The sequence below is a fragment of the Emys orbicularis genome, chromosome 21 (genome assembly GCF_028017835.1).
Source record: "Emys orbicularis isolate rEmyOrb1 chromosome 21, rEmyOrb1.hap1, whole genome shotgun sequence".
NCBI classification, from domain to species: Eukaryota; Metazoa; Chordata; order Testudines; family Emydidae; genus Emys; species Emys orbicularis.
This window is the reverse complement of record NC_088703.1, coordinates 4,889,863-4,905,252: the sequence shown is the minus strand read 5'-3', so window position 1 is coordinate 4,905,252 and position 15,390 is coordinate 4,889,863. Positions and strand designations below refer to the sequence as shown.

Sequence of the window (15,390 nt, the reverse complement as noted above, 5' to 3'; positions counted from 1 at the left end):
GCAGGAACAGAACCCAGGAGTCCTGACTTTCAGCTCTCTTGCCCTAATCACAAAACTATCCTTCCCCTCTGATGTCATTGCCAAAACTCTGATAAAAACAACAGGCCAATTTTCCTGCAGGTGCATCTCTGACTTCAGTGGCATCAGGCAGCTAATGCCGGGGCCGACTCAGCCCAAGGCACTGCAAGGCATCCACAACACCTCCCTCCTCTAGCTCTTTCACACAGCAGCAATCCAGCTAATTGCAGACCTGCCCGCTGCTGGGCAGCGGCCGCGAGGAGCTCACTCCACTCCTCATGCTCTGTTGCATTTGAGAGACTGTTCCACTCTGGACTGAGCTCGTGTGTGTATTTTCTCACCCTTCTACAGGCAATTTAACCCAATCACAAAACGTTTCCATCACTTAAGGACCGTCTGTTGGCTTAAGCCGCGGGAATCTGCACCATATGCCAAACTGCCTGCCAGCTCCTAAGGCGAGATTGCGAGCTGGCTCCACCATCCGCCAGCTGACACCTTCTTAAACCCCCCACCCCCAACCACCAGTCTATTAACACAGATTTTCTGCTCATTAGCCAGATTTCCGGTCCGACATGCTCCCGTCAGTCAAACCCTGTCCCAGCAAACAGTGATGCTAAGCACCTGTTACAGATTCATTTCCAATCATTTAACACATGGCACATGACCAGCTTTCTGAGCTTCTAACGTCAGCTACTTGTGCCCAACGCTCTAGGGTAGCAGAGTCGAACCCCAAAGGAGCACTGTTGCCATCTATGTAGGGATCAGTCCCATCTCCTCCACAACCCCTCTCTCCTGCTGGCCATGTACCTGCTCAAATGAACCTGGAGCCCTCTCTGGCTACAAGAACTGATCTAGCCCAACTCAGCCTGCCTTCGCATACCAGATCACCGTGCAAGGATCAAGACTAGAATTCCCTTTGCAAACATAACCTACCTTAGAGTACCACCATCTAGTTCAGTGTTTCTCAAACATTGGGTCATAACCCCCGGGAGGGGGAAGTGGGAAGGATCGTGAGGCGTTGAAATTTTTATTACAATCTAAAGCAAAGAAGATCTCGCTACCCCACTTCCCACATCCTCTGACCCTTCAAGGACATGTGTTCTCTGTCAAGCTCTTGAAACACACACACAAATCAATTACTTAGCCTCAGTACCAATATATATTTTTAATCTAACTTTTATAGTAAGCGGAAAGGAGTGGCAAAAAATTTTAACTTCAAATAAGGGATTGCCAACTTGCAAAGGCTGATAAACTCTGGTCGAATGGAACGAACACAGGACTAGGAGTTGAGGAATCTGAAGTCCTTGTCCTGGCTCTGCCACCGACTCACAGGGACTTCAGCAAGGCCCTTCCCATTTTGGTGCCTCAGTTTCCCAATCTGTACAGTGTGGATAATGATACCGACCAACCTCACCAGAGGTGGGGGGTGGGGAAAGAGCACTTTGCAGATGGAAAAGGACTGTGCTAACCACTGCTCAGAGACTGGGTCAAGGAACACCTTCCAGTGTGTGCCCGTAAACTCATTCCTAAAGAGCTTCCACTTCCCACAGCAACTCCTAGGGAACCTAACCTAACGCTATAACTTCTTGGCCTGCTTAACCCTATGTGAGCTCTGGGGAAGCATAAAAGTCACAGAGTTTGCTGGATCGAGACAAAGATTCTTGGCCCATCACACTCGACCCCACAAACCATCCCGCAGGTTAATGCAATCACTCCCAAGGAGCCTGTGACCTTCAGGGACTGCTTAAAATACTTCACAGATCTTACTAGATTGAAAGATTTCATGGAGGCAAAATATTCAGATTCCTACAAAGACTTCTTGGAGTCCGCAGGCACACTGGCCAGCTTGAACCATTTTTTTAAAGGCTGAAGCTTTGAAGAAACAGCAGTGCAGTTCTAACAATGATGACATCAAGGTATGCTAAATAACATGCAGGTAACCAAGGCTACAGTGTACTTTGAGTGCCTGGTGTAGAATGAATAATTCCAAATAGGAAGGGGATCAGTACTTCACTTGTCAGATTAAAACGAAGGAAGTTCCCTGGTTAAGGAAAAAAAAAAGTTGGTAAAATGGAGTTAAGACCGAGAAAGTATTTGAAGGGAAAATGTGAAGAACACTAGAGTTTTACCTAGTCCTGTAGAATTCCAAGCTAAATCTAAAATCAATCAACTGATAATTTCCAAACAGGCCTTTCAATTAAGATCCCAAACAGCCCTTTAGCCCTGTTCACCTGTATGTCCCATTTTGCGTGTCTGCTATGAAAGGTTTGAGTGGAGATAAAAGTACAGCAGTAACACAAACTGCTCTCTCTGACAACACACACCTTGGAATTTCCACCAGGAATGTGGACCACTAGACAGGCCTAAAGCAATGGGACTTTATGGAAGGACTTTTAGTATGCAACCTTTGAATCAGAATGTCAATCAGAAGCCATGCCCACCTCTTACACTGCCGAAGCCATGGGTTTATGTGCTGTAATATGTCCTTTCCTAGGAGCAGCAGGGCCAACGTAAACGTAGAGCATTAAAATGGGTGCCTTTAGTGGGGCAATAGAAAGTTGCACTGAAGCATGGATAGGCCTGTGCTACAGTTAGCAAATGAGGTCTGCAGGAAGGCCGGAAGTTGCAACCTTCCTTGGGCAACAATCCAGAAGCTCTATTATGCAAAGGTTGCTTTGCAAATGCTGCCACATACACCGAGTGGCCAATTCATGCACCAGCTGCACTGGCGCATGAGAACGCAGGTGAAACCCACCGAGCAATAAATGATCACTAGCTAAATCTGTCTCCTTAAGGATGCGTAAGTGAGGCACAAGCTGAAGTGATGCAGTGAATATTGTTTGAGGGACTTTTCATGTGAATTGCCACGCTATCTTGAATATTTATCTGGCCCGCATCACCATACTATCTGAGTGCCACACAATCTTTACCTGTGAGGTAGGGCAGAGCTATTAGGCCCATTTTACAGATGTGGAACTGAAACACAGAGAAGCAAAGTGATGTGCCTAGGTTCATACAGGATGTTTGGGGTGGAGCAGGAATTGAACCGAGGTCTCCCACAGCCCTGGGTAGGGCTCTAGACGTTGGACCATCCTTGCAGCTGTTTTCACGTTCCCTCTTCCACTGCTCCTCATCATGCTCTTCCTGGCTCCTTCCTTCTCCCCTAGAGTCCCAGTTGCCACAAGGATGCTCCCATGATGCTTACAGACACAGAGGCTGAGCTCTGATTGTGCTTTCACGTGCTCCTCTGCCACAGCGCTCCCTACCCACAGTTATGAAATGTGGGTGGGCAAGAGGATTTGTGGTGGGGTTGCTCTCCTCCACTTGGCTTTTCAGCCACATCCCCGCTCCCTTCAGTAGCAATGCACATTTGCTGCGGTTGGTTAACTCCAGTATCACTGGCTGGCTTCAGAATGCATTGCTTGCTTCCTAGCCCTCATGATAATTCTCTCTCTCTCTCTTCCAAACAGGAAAGGCTGAGGTCAGAGCTGGCTGGATGAATCCAAAATCTAAGCAGCTGCAGGGAAGTTAGAGTATAAGCATATTAAACCAGGCACAGCCAGCTAATATCTCCCAAAGATGATCCCAAAGCATTCTCTCCAACACATGCCCTTGTTACCTCTAAGAGAAGTATCCCAATCCTCTTTCCATCATTCTTCAGCCACTAACCACTCTCTTGGGTAAATGTCAACATCAGCTCTCTCAATAGCAAGTCCCTCCTCATCCCTGACACTGATATCCATGGAATTACTGAGACCAAGCAATGCTCCCCTGGCCTCTTCTCACTTGAGAATGAGATATTGTCAAGTGGTCTCCGCACAGGACTAGGAGCCAGAAAATCCCAATTTCTAATCATGGCTCTGACAGCGCCCACAAATACAGAGGAGTCAAGTCACTTCCCATCTCTGTGCCTCAGTTTCCCAATCCGAGAATATTGAAACCGTCTCATGGGGAAGTTACAAGGCTTAATGAGTTAATGTTTACAAAGGGGGATAGACAGCACTATAGAAGTGTTGAGCACATGGCAGCCTACCCCCAGGGTACCTCCTCCTTGAGAGTCTCATTGTTTGGGCTATGGAGCTGGCATCAGAGTCACAGCCAAGACTGCATCCTAATTCTCTTCTGAAAGCCCCATCTCATCTTCCCCTTGCAGCTTCCTCTTCTTGATCAGTTTCTCTTTCTCCCTACTGCTGCTACTGACTCACATGATTCTCTTCCCTCACACCAAGGTCTCCAATCTGCTACCCTCCCACCTGTGCCCCGGGACACGCCCTCGATTTTATAAGCAATTCTCTTTTTCCTTTTCCACTCATAACCCCTCCTACACAACTCTCCTCAGCCTCACCCTGCAGACTAAAGCCATCTCACTGCTCCCCTAGCATCCCAATCTCATTAAACTCTCCAGCCAGATTCGGTCTCTCAATCCCTGCATATTCCCTTGCCTGGATACCTACAACTCTGTCCCATCCGTTGCCTTTCACCCCCCTGCTCACATCAAACCCTGCTGCTTGGCCCACTTCAATTCCCCTTGCTACACAGACAAGCTATAAGCCATCATATATACAAGCACGCACCCCAAAAAGCAGTTTATGCCTCATGTCCACACCAGCTATGAGGATCCGGAAATCTGAGACACTTTCTAGGGATGCCTTACAGCCTGCAGCATCCAGCAGACGTGCCAGAGGCTGGCATCAAGGCCTTCTGGCCTGGCACATGATAAGCTATTGCTCTTCACCTCTTCCACCTGTTCTCCATGTGCGAGCAGAGGAATAAAGCGAAGTCGATGAGATCTGGCCAGTTTTGTTTGCCTCTCTCCTGTGATCTACAAACCCATCAACGTTCATGGGGATAGTAACTCGCTCACCCAGGCGCTGATGAGTCACACCATTCATTCAGACACCCTTTGCCAAGGATCTGAAAGGTCCTCGCTCACCGCCCTTCTCCACTGGTATTTGGGAAGGAGAATTCTCTGTACCTGAGCTGCGGTTTGGGACAGGGCATTCCCTTAACATCTTCAGCACCTATTTCCATCCCAACCAATTCATCCCTCCAACCCTGTGGAAGTGAATTCAACTCAATTACTAACCGCAGATCCGCTGGCTGTGGCTATTCGGAGAAGTTAATGCACTTAACAGCCCTAGTCACTACTCAGGGAAATGTCCATCCCTGGGCGCTGTCAGCATTGTTGTTTGGAGAGGTTCCCATTTCCTCCCATCCCAATTCCATCCCTAGAGCTACTCAGGGAGAACAGCCCTGCTGGTCTTCATGCCCTATTGAGGGAGATCACAGTCCCCTGCTCCTTAAACAGTATCTCAAGAAAGTGTCATTCCCTTTGCTCCAAACACCAATAACCGGGGAGCTGCTCCTCTTGACCAGACCCCTGGAGGCTATTCAGGGAAGTGACCCCCTCCACCGCCTCTATTAGGTGTCCCACCTCAATTCTCTCTTCCCCCCCCACTCCCTACTGGACTGAATGTTGGCTGTGCCCCAACAACTCCTTCCCTAGTTGCTACGGGGTTGACAGATGCATGTCCTCCCCCATGCCCTCACCCCAATTCCTTCCCTAGTCCCTATTGGAGGACGATGGCTACATTTCCCCCCTCGTCACCTCAACTCCCTCTTCAATCCCTCTTGGGCAGCAGCAGACATTTCCTGGCCCCTGTCCCAACATTCACCCCCAACTCCTTCACTGGTCACTATGGAGGGATCGACAGCCATGTTCCTCCCCCATGATCACCCCAACTCCCTATTGGAGGGTGACAGCTGCATTTGCCCCAACTCATTCGCTCCTTCCCCTGGTGCTATGGGGAGGCGACACCCCACACACTCACCCCAAGCCTCCTCAGGCCTTCTGGGACAGCAACAGCCACCACCCCTAGTTGCAAATAAGGGGTCCCAACTTTTCCCTTCAACGACCTGGTCTCTCCTCAGGTCTAAGCCCCCGATCCTGGGGGGCCCTGACACTCCCCCCGCCCCCCCACGAAGGATCCCGGTCCTGGGGGGACCCTGACATTCCCCCATCCCCCCCCCGGGGGGGTCCCGGTCCTGGGGGGCCCTGACACTCCCCCGCCCCACCCCCACGAAAGGGTCCCCAGTCCTGGGGGGGTTACCACTCCCCCGCCCACGGGGGTTCCCGGTCCTGGGGGGACCCTGACATTCCCCCATCCCCCCACGGGGGGTCCCGGTGCTGGGGGGGTCTGACCCCCCCCCGGGGGGTCCCGTCGGCCATTTCCCTCCAAGATGGCGGCAGCGGCGGAGGCAGCGGTGGCCCCGGTAACCGCCCGCGTCCCCCAGCGCCCCGGCCCGGCCCCCCGCCGCCCCCGGCACCTGCAGCTCGGCCCGCTCGGCCTCCCAGCGGCTCTTCTCGGCCTCGAAGCGGGCCCACTCGTGCTGGATGTAGTGCAGGATGCCCGGCAGGCTGAGCTCGCCGGGCCCGGCCCCCGCGGCCGCTCGGCCCGGGGCCTGCGGCGGGGGGGGTGGCGGCTCTGCCCCCGCCGGGCCCGGGGCCTGCTGGGCCCGCACCAGCACCCGCTCAGCCTCCATCATGGATCCCGGCGGCTGCCACATAGGGAGCCGTGCGGGGGGGCACTTCCTGCCAGATAGTGAGCCGCCAGGAAATGGGGCCCGCGCCGCGGGACGGGGGCAGGGAGGGGTTCCCATGGCAACGGGCCCCTCCAGGTAGGCCTGCTACTTCCCCTGAGCGGGAGGGGGAGGGTTCTCATGGCAACGGGCCCCTCCAGGTAGGCCTGCTGCTTTTCCCCCCCAGCAGGGGGGTTCCCATGGCAACGGGGCCCCCAGTTCAGGCTGCTTCCCCCTGAGCAGCGGCGGTTCCCATGGCAACAGGCCCCTCCAGGTAGGCCTGATTCCCCCTGATCGGGGGGGGGGGTTCCCATGGCAACAGGCCCCCCAGGGTAGGCCTGCTTCACCTTCCTACTGTTCCCCCAGCAAGGAGAAGGATTCCCATGGTAACACCCCCTCCCTAAAAGGCCTGCTTTATCCCACCCAGAGCAAGGAGGGAGCAGTTCCCAGGGCAACCCCCCCCCCCACCTGCTCTCCCCCCCCACACACATCCAGACACCCAAAGCATCCAAGGAGAGGTCCATCCAGGGAGGGGTTCCCATGGCAACGCTTCCCTACCAGACCTCACCCCCCCCCCCACCAGACTTGCTTCACCCCCCACTCAGAACAGGCTGAGGGGGATTCTCATTACACTGGGGACCCCAACCAAGTTCCCCCTGGAATAGGGTCTCTTCTCACCCCTATCCCGAGCAGACAGGGAGAGGTTCCCGTTTCAATGGGGGTCTCGATCAGGCTCCCGCAGGACAGGCCTCTCATCCACCCATAGCAAACAGGTAGAGGTCCCCATGCCAACAGGCTCCTCACCACTGCAAGCACAGTCTCACCTCCACCTAGGACTGCACAGGCTACCCCATTGACAGGCCACCTCCTGCCCAGATCAGTCCCCTCCCCAAAGTACTGTTCTCTCTGCCCCCAGGGCAGATCCCTTCTTGGAACATTTGGTCCGTCACCTTAGCTCCATACCGGCCCCTATTCAGAGCAGTCACTGTCCCTTCCTTTCAGCTATTCAGGGTGCTCACCATCTCCTTTCCCCCTCTACCTCCTTATCTAGGGCAATTGCCTGCCTTACCCCAAATCCACCACTGGTTGGTATTCAGGTTTATCAGTGTGCTTTACCTGTCTTACCTAGGAGGACTCACAGGGCTGCCTCCAGAAATCTTGAGATCTTTGGCTGTGGCAAAGGAACCAAGTCCAGAAGCGCTGTGAAATTGGGGTGGAACAGATGTAGAGGAAGCAGAGAGATGGGACTCTGTCCAGACATCCTTGTGCCCCACTCTTACACAAATTCACTTACATTCAGGCATCAGTCATTTCCCTGATTTAAATATATATAATGTGATGTCAACTTTTTTCTTGTTCTCAAAAGCCAGAAACTAGGAGGAGGAAGATGTAGGTGAGTGGAAAACCTCAGGCATCTTGTTGACAGCCTATAAAGGTGGCCATTTTGGGTTAAGATAGAGACAGACTGTTCAAGACCATTGAAATCCAAGGCCTCAGGAGTGTTGCTGGAAGGAACAGAACACCGACTCAGAAGCTAGGGCTACAAAGCCTATGATCAGTGGTTGTTGATTGAATCCCCCTATGTTTTATGGTGTTGTGCATTGTGATATGTGTGGAACTCTTGCCTGGGGCTTTTGTCTCCTGGTGGAACCTAGGCAGGCGGAGAGATTGTGGTCATAACTGTCGGGGAGCTGTTTGTAACGGCAGTCATAGAGTCTAATGGTTTTGCTTGACTCCTCTTGTATGACTGAGCAGGGGACAGCAGAAATATTTTGACAAGGAGCAGGGACAGGAGACCAGAGCCAGAAACACACATTCTGGAGTGCTCGCTGATGTCACACTTAGCTACAAACTTTGCCTGATCGAGTACTTTGCTACAACGAAGGTTATTTTCCGGTCAATCATTTTATGCTCTTTTTCACTTCTAGTGCTGGTGAAAGGGGCCAGATTGACAACCCCGGAGACATCCCCACAAGTACATCAAAGGCAACTAGAGAACCAACTCCCTCAAAACGCACTACACTGGGTGCCTTCTCCCTTCCCTGGAGGGACACAGTTTAGAGGTAAGAGGGGGCTCGCTCATTCCTTGGTCTTTGCTGCGGCTTCCCACCTGGCAGCCAATTAGTGCCAATAGGGATGGGGGATTGTTGATTTTTTTTTTAATGTGGACATATGCCCACTAGGAGTTGGACTGAGCCCCCCAGCTCATTTCACACAGGCCAGCGTTTAATGCTATATACTAATAAAATTCCAGCTGATTTCTTCTGGAAACTTTGAGGATTGGATCCCTCTTTTCCAGTACCTTGTTTCCAAGAGTGGGCAGAACCACCTGCTTTAGAGGAAAGGGCAAAACAAACCCTTTAGTAGACACTTGAGGAATAGCCTAACCATAGAGGAGAAATTTCTCCCTCCCCCCCCCCCCCCCAGTGAAAGGTTTGTGTCTGCCCAGAAGCAATGGGGTTTATATCCTTTTTATATATATGAGATTATACATATAATATATATAAGTAATATATTACATTATATCCCCTTTTAACCTATCTAACATAACTATGAACATTCTTATTATCCATATAAAGTTTGGCTCCAGAAGGTAGGAAGGGTTGGGTCTGAGGTTCTGTTCCGGCCCAACTTTCTGTTTCTGTTCCACTTCCTTATTCCTCTGTCTGAAAGGAAACAGCATTAAAAAAAATATCAGGGCTGGTGAAATACTTTCTAGGTCTTAATTCATCTGACCTATTTGATTTCTCCTTTCAGGGTCCCCTTTCTCAGATGTCCCTGGAAGAGAAGGCAGGTAAATATGCCTCCCACCACATTTCATCTGGACTCTGTCTAGCCTCTCACTCTCACCCTGTCTGTTAATGGACCATTGTGGGGTAGGATGTTTTTAGGGGTGTCACTGGTGTTCTGGCGTCTGTAGGAGGGAGTCAGGACTCCTGGGTTCCACCATTCCCAACTCTGCTACTGACTCACACTGGGCAAATCAGTTTCCATCTGTGTGCCGCAGTTTCAGTGGAGATAACAATGCCTCTCTCCCAGGCAGATTGCGGAGTTTAGTTCATTAACGTCTTTTAAGAACCATGCATTGAAGGTGCTAGAACAGGGTAAGTGCCTTTGTCCTTTCCAATTTTACATAGATTCCCCCCACATACACACATTGGGAATGGAGCAGAGATTAATACAATGGCTTTTTAACAACTTCAAGCTTATCTAAACCCATCTTCTTAAATGCTGCTTGACACAGGATCCCTTTCAATCCCGCAAAGCAGCAGGGGAGGAGACTAAGGTCTGTGGTGCTTATAAACAAGTGATTAAAAAAACTAAACCCATGCTGACAAGATTGCAAGCAACAAAACAGCTACAGAGCCCTGGCTTAACAATGCAAGGAGCCCGCTAGTGGAAAAGCTTCCCTGAGACCAGGCTTCCTTTGCATGCTGAGAAAACTCAACTTCAGCCTCCTTGGGGAATCTTAGGCTTTGTCTACACTGCCAATTGAATGACAAAACTTTTGTCATTCGCAGGTGCTTAAACATCCCCACCTCCAAAGACAAAAGTTTTTCCAGGGCAAGTGGCAGTGTAAACGGCTCGTTGTCAGCAGGAGGGCTGTCCTGTCAACAATGTGAACCATGCTCATAGGGGGTGGAAGTATTTGTCTGCAAAAGTACCGCAGCGTTTACACTGCTCCACTTTTCGCTAAAAGCTGTGTAGTGTAGACAAAGCCAGAGATGTTTTTAATTCTGAGGGCAGTTCATCTTTCAAGTGACACTGCTGCCTCCTCTTTGAATTCTAGTCTGTAACGTACAGTTTTTAACAGCTTAGATCACGGTGGCTAGGCCGCTGCAGTCCAAGGCAGAAAGGAGTCTGGTTTAGTACTAATTAATAATAGTTTGCTCTTTTCCAGCACCTTCTGCTTGAGGAGCTCCGAGTGCTTTACGCACTTTAACTAAGGCCCAGGGCCGGCGCTTCCATTTAGGCGACCTAGGCGGTCGCTTAGGGCACCAGGATTTGGGGGGGCGGCAATTTGGTGGCGGGGGGTCCTTCCGCGCTCCGGGTCTTCGGCGGCAATTCTGCGGCAGGTCCTTCACTCGCTCCAGGACCCGCCGCCGAAGTGCCCCGAAGACCGGGAGTGCGGAAGGACCCCCCGCCGCAGAATTGCCGACAACGATCAGGAGCACGGAAGGACCCCCGCCTAGGGCGCCAAAAACCCTGGCGCCGCTCCTGCTAAGGTCAAATCTACACTGGAAAAGGTTTGCTGGCATAGCTAGAGGTCAGACTAGATGATCACAATGGTCCCTTCTGGCCTTTTAATCCATGGATCTAGTGCAGACGCATTTTATGCTGGCAAAAAAGTGCTTTTGCTGACATAGATTTATGTCAGTTCCCCGAGTGAAATAAGCGATACCAGCATAACTCCGTCTACCCAAGGGCTTTTGCCAGCATAGAAATGTCATCCAAAAAATCACCCCCCAACCCACATTACTATACTGGCAACGTTGCTAGTGTAGACCTCTCCTAGCTGAATCTCCCAAAAGAAGGGGGGAGATAAAGATACCTGCATTGTATAGCTAGGGAGATAGGTGCAGACAGCTCAGGTGTTGCGTCTAAGGTCACACAGTGAATCAGTGGCAGAGGTGGGAATGGGATGCAGGAGGACACCCTGCTCTGACCACTAAGCCAACACTGACTTCCAGCTCCCCTGATCGAATCGCTGCGTGACATTTGCCTCTTTCTAGGTTTGGTTCCTAAGTTCCTGCATCTTGAGGTGGGAGCAGCGTTGAGGAAGCACAGCAGGGCTTGCTCCACTTCAAACCGTGTGGCTGCTCCAGGAGCTCGTTGACCTACTGGGAGGAGAGTAGCTTTAACTAAAGGAAAGTGAGCGCATTGTGGGCTCTTAAACTCCCCAAGGCAACAAAGCAAATCTGCCTGCTTGGCTTCCTTGTTTGAGCATGGTTATCCCTAGGAACGTGCACAGCTCTGGGGGACGATGTTGATTACTTGGATGCTGCAGCTCAGTCAGCACAGGGAGCACAGAACACTGCTTCCTCAAAAGTGCCACAAAAACAGGGATTTTGATGTTTCCACCCCAGGCTCTGTCTGTCGCAGTGGGTCGCATTCAGAGCTTTAACTGCTTGACGCTGTATCTTGTACAGTGGGATCGGAGACGAGCAGCTGCCACAAGCCATTTGCTGAGAGCATCGGGTTAGATTAGACTTGAGCTCAGATCAGAACCCCCCCCGAATGAGACACCTCCAAACTTTGGGAAAGTTCAGATCTGGGGCTTGGGGTCGTCTCATGCGACCTGGGACGGAGATCCTGGTGATTAAAGGTACAGGGTATGGGGCTATAGTTGCATTAACAGAGTTCTCCTGGGATACAGGGTGTGTTACTGACAGACTGGCTCCTTACAGTGCAAAGTGGTATTACCAGGGCAGACGAGAGAGGGAGGGAAAGGGTGGACAATTGTAGCAGGGACTCAAGCACATGGGGACCCCCCCCCCAAACATCTGTGTAAATAAAGTGAAACGGGAGGAGGTGGGGCCCCAGATTGCTTTCAGCAGGCCTGCCTGTAACAGTGCCCCCACGTTAGGAGGGCAGTTGGGTTTTCTTTTCCTGATAACTGGGCTTTTGTTGTGCAGGGTGCCGTGCTCTGTGTTCCCCACCCCTTTCCCACCAGGGGAAGGTGGATTTGCAGAGAAATTAGTGCTTAAAACGGAGGCCTTGATCCCTCTGGGGAAATGAGCAAGCTTGATCCAAACAAGATTAAATAAAGCAGCCCCCTTGTCATGGCGCATCTGTTGTTCTGGGAACTTTAGCAGTTAATGCAGGTTGAGAAGCTGTGCGCACTAATTCAGAACTTTTGGATGGCCTCCTTGCTCCTGTTTTCCCAGCAAGACGGAAACCCCAGGTGCCTGAGGAGCAATCCAAGTTCAGACATGACTACAATACTGAGATCTGTCCTTTCCGCTGGCTGCAGCTCCTTTGGGAGTGGCAGTTCGGTCAGCCAGTTCCAACCTGCACTGACTGGCTGGCTTTGCTCGCTGGTTGAGCTGTGCTGATAACCAGCCAATAAACACAGACTGAGGGAGGCTCAGACTGGAATCGAGGGAGGGACTGGGAGGCAGGAGTCCTACAGGTTCTGCTACTGACTGGGGAAATGGGCACTGAGCGGCAGTCACTTGTCTAAGGATGCACAGTGGTTCAGTGGCGGAGATGGGAACAGAATACAGGAGTCCTGCGTTCCTGGCCCCTTCTCTACCCACTAGACCATGCTGTCTCAGGGAGGGACAGTGGAGAGATTTAATTTAGAGATGCCCCTCGGTGAACCTGAAGAATCAGGGACTGTGTTTCTTGTGGCAGTCAGCTGGGGGGAGCATCTGTCTTTAATCGGACCATTTATTTTAAACCCTTTGTTCCATCTAGTATATCTGTCTAGTATCCCCCGCTCCAATTATAGGATTGGGGAGACAGCCCCTGAGCAGTGGACGCAGGCTTTCCCTAGCCACAAACATCCCTGGCACTCACTCCATGTGCATTTCTTTCCAGAGTGACCAGCAAGTAAGCTGTGTTGGGATGGATGAGCCCAGAGCCTCCAGGGGAATCAAATATCGCTGGCTGCCTCGTGCGGAGACCACAGCCACGTAACATCGTTCCCCAGGTGAACAGACCCAGCTGCCTCGCAAGATGCGCATCACGTTCTGTCAGGGGGTCCTAGCGCTCGCCATTGTCATCAATCTGCTGATACTGTACTACGTCTCGAGGCTGCAGCAGCGGATGTTGCACAGACACAGAGACCACGTCCAGCCTAGCTCCCGGCTGCTGCCTGTCCCCCAGAGGCCCGGGGTGACCGTCATCATCAGGGAGTTCGAGGACTTTGAGAACTACGTCCCTGATGTGGTGCAGTCCTTCCTGAAACAGAAGCCGGAGCAACCAGTCATGGTGGCAGCGGATACCTTGCCGTACCCTCCGCTTGTATTACCGGATGCTCCCAACGTCCAGCTCGTGATCCTCAAGCCAGCCCCTGACCAGCCTGCCCATGTGTCCAGGCCTGATATGTACGTGAAGACGGAGTATGTGGCCCTGGTGCCTGATGGGGTCAAGGTTGATTCCACAAGGCAGCTGGATCGCATGTTAGAAGAGTTCAAAGCCAACCAGGGCAGAGTTCAAATGGTGGCAGCGCCCGTGCAGTCCCTCACTCCCCTCCAGTGCTTGAACCTAAAGGTCAGCCTTAGAAAGTGGACTGCCGAATACAGCGTAGCGCCTTCCACCAGGCTCTGCACAGCTCTGAAGGGAGATGCCGTGATTCTGCTACGCACAAAGGATCTCTTCAACCTTTCCACTCCCTTGGCCAAGCCCCTGCTGACCTCCCTCTTCATCCAGACATCGCTGCGGGGCTGGACGGTCCGAATCCTTGACGTCTCCTTCTCCTCAGCCCACCAGCCTCTGCTCAGCTCCTCGCACAACCAATGGAAGGCAGAGAACCGCGCCAAAGCCAGTCGGCTGCAGCTCTTCCGAGACTTCGGCATCAAGCGGGTTCTCCTGGAGGATGGGAAGCAGCAATGGTTTGGGTGCAGCAAAGAGACGCCGCGTTGCTTCGGCACCGTCCATGATGATACGCCGGAATATCTCTACCAGAACCGCTGGACCCCGCCTTGCTGTCTACAGGCCCTGAGGGAGACGGCAAAGTACGTCATCAACATCTTGGAGACCTCCGGGGTGCGGTACTGGCTGGAAGGTGGGACGCTACTAGGAGCTGCCCGACATCAGGACATCATCCCATGGGATTATGACGTGGATCTAGGGATATACCTGGAGGATATTCCCAACTGCGACCTCCTCAGGAACGTAGAGTCTGGCTCCATCGTGGACGAGAAGGGCTTTGTTTGGGAGAAGGCCATCGAGGGCGACTTCTACCGTGTGCAGTACAGCGAGCACAACCACCTGCATGTTGACCTCTGGCCCTTCTACTCCAAGAACGGGCTGATGACCAAGGACACGTGGATGGACCACCGGCAGGACGTGGAGTTCCCGGAGCACTTCCTCAAGCCCCTGTTACCCCTGCCGTTTGCTGGCTTCACGGTTCTGGCGCCCAACAACTACCGGAGCTTTTTGGAGCTAAAGTTCGGCGCAGGTGTGATCGAGAATCCGGAGTATCCAAACCCAGCCCGGAAGAAGCTGGATAAGGGGAAATAAGCAAGGATTCTGGCTTCTGCCTCCGCATTGGGGCCCAAGAGAGCATTAGACTCTGAGGCCCAGGGAGCAGGGATCCCTCTCTCTTGAACATATCACTGATGCCAACAGAAAGTATGGACCATGCTGCTGCTAAGGGAGCTGTCTGCCCACTGCTGCTGGTACGGCCCACTAAAGCCAGGAGAGTTTACGCTCCCCTTTGGGGCTGGGGGGATTGTCCGAAGGGCTTGTGGCCGTTTGGAGGTCAGACACTTTGAACACAAAGACTGGACAATTAACAAAGCAACCCAGGGGAGACCTCATGGAGATGCTGTCTCAGCGCGTCTCCCAAACTCCACAGGCTGTGGGCCTTGTGGGCCCAAGCACCACAGGACGTGCTGCCCACAGAGTCTGACTGACAGTGCTCCCAGAGTCCCTGATAGGTCCAGGCACGCTACTTAAGCCTAGAGGGAACACCAGGAAGTTGTCTGTGAAAGGCAAATCCCCAGCCGGCTGCTAGGACAGACTTTGCTCCTACCTGGTTTCTAGCCTCACCCCAGCCCTGCTGCAGCCCATTCCCTATCCTGGCATTTGACTCCAGCTCTGATCCTCGGTGCTGGTTGCTGG

General features: G+C 52.3%; 1 protein-coding gene across 1 annotated transcript; it reads left to right on the top strand.

Annotated features, from left to right (window-relative positions):
- Nucleotides 1–13,278: 13,278 nt before the first annotated feature.
- FKRP (fukutin related protein) lies at nt 13,279–14,787 on the top strand. The gene has a single exon (XM_065421052.1). It carries the CDS (start codon nt 13,279–13,281, stop codon nt 14,785–14,787), a length of 1,509 nt encoding a protein of 502 aa, XP_065277124.1.
- Nucleotides 14,788–15,390: the final 603 nt, after the last annotated feature.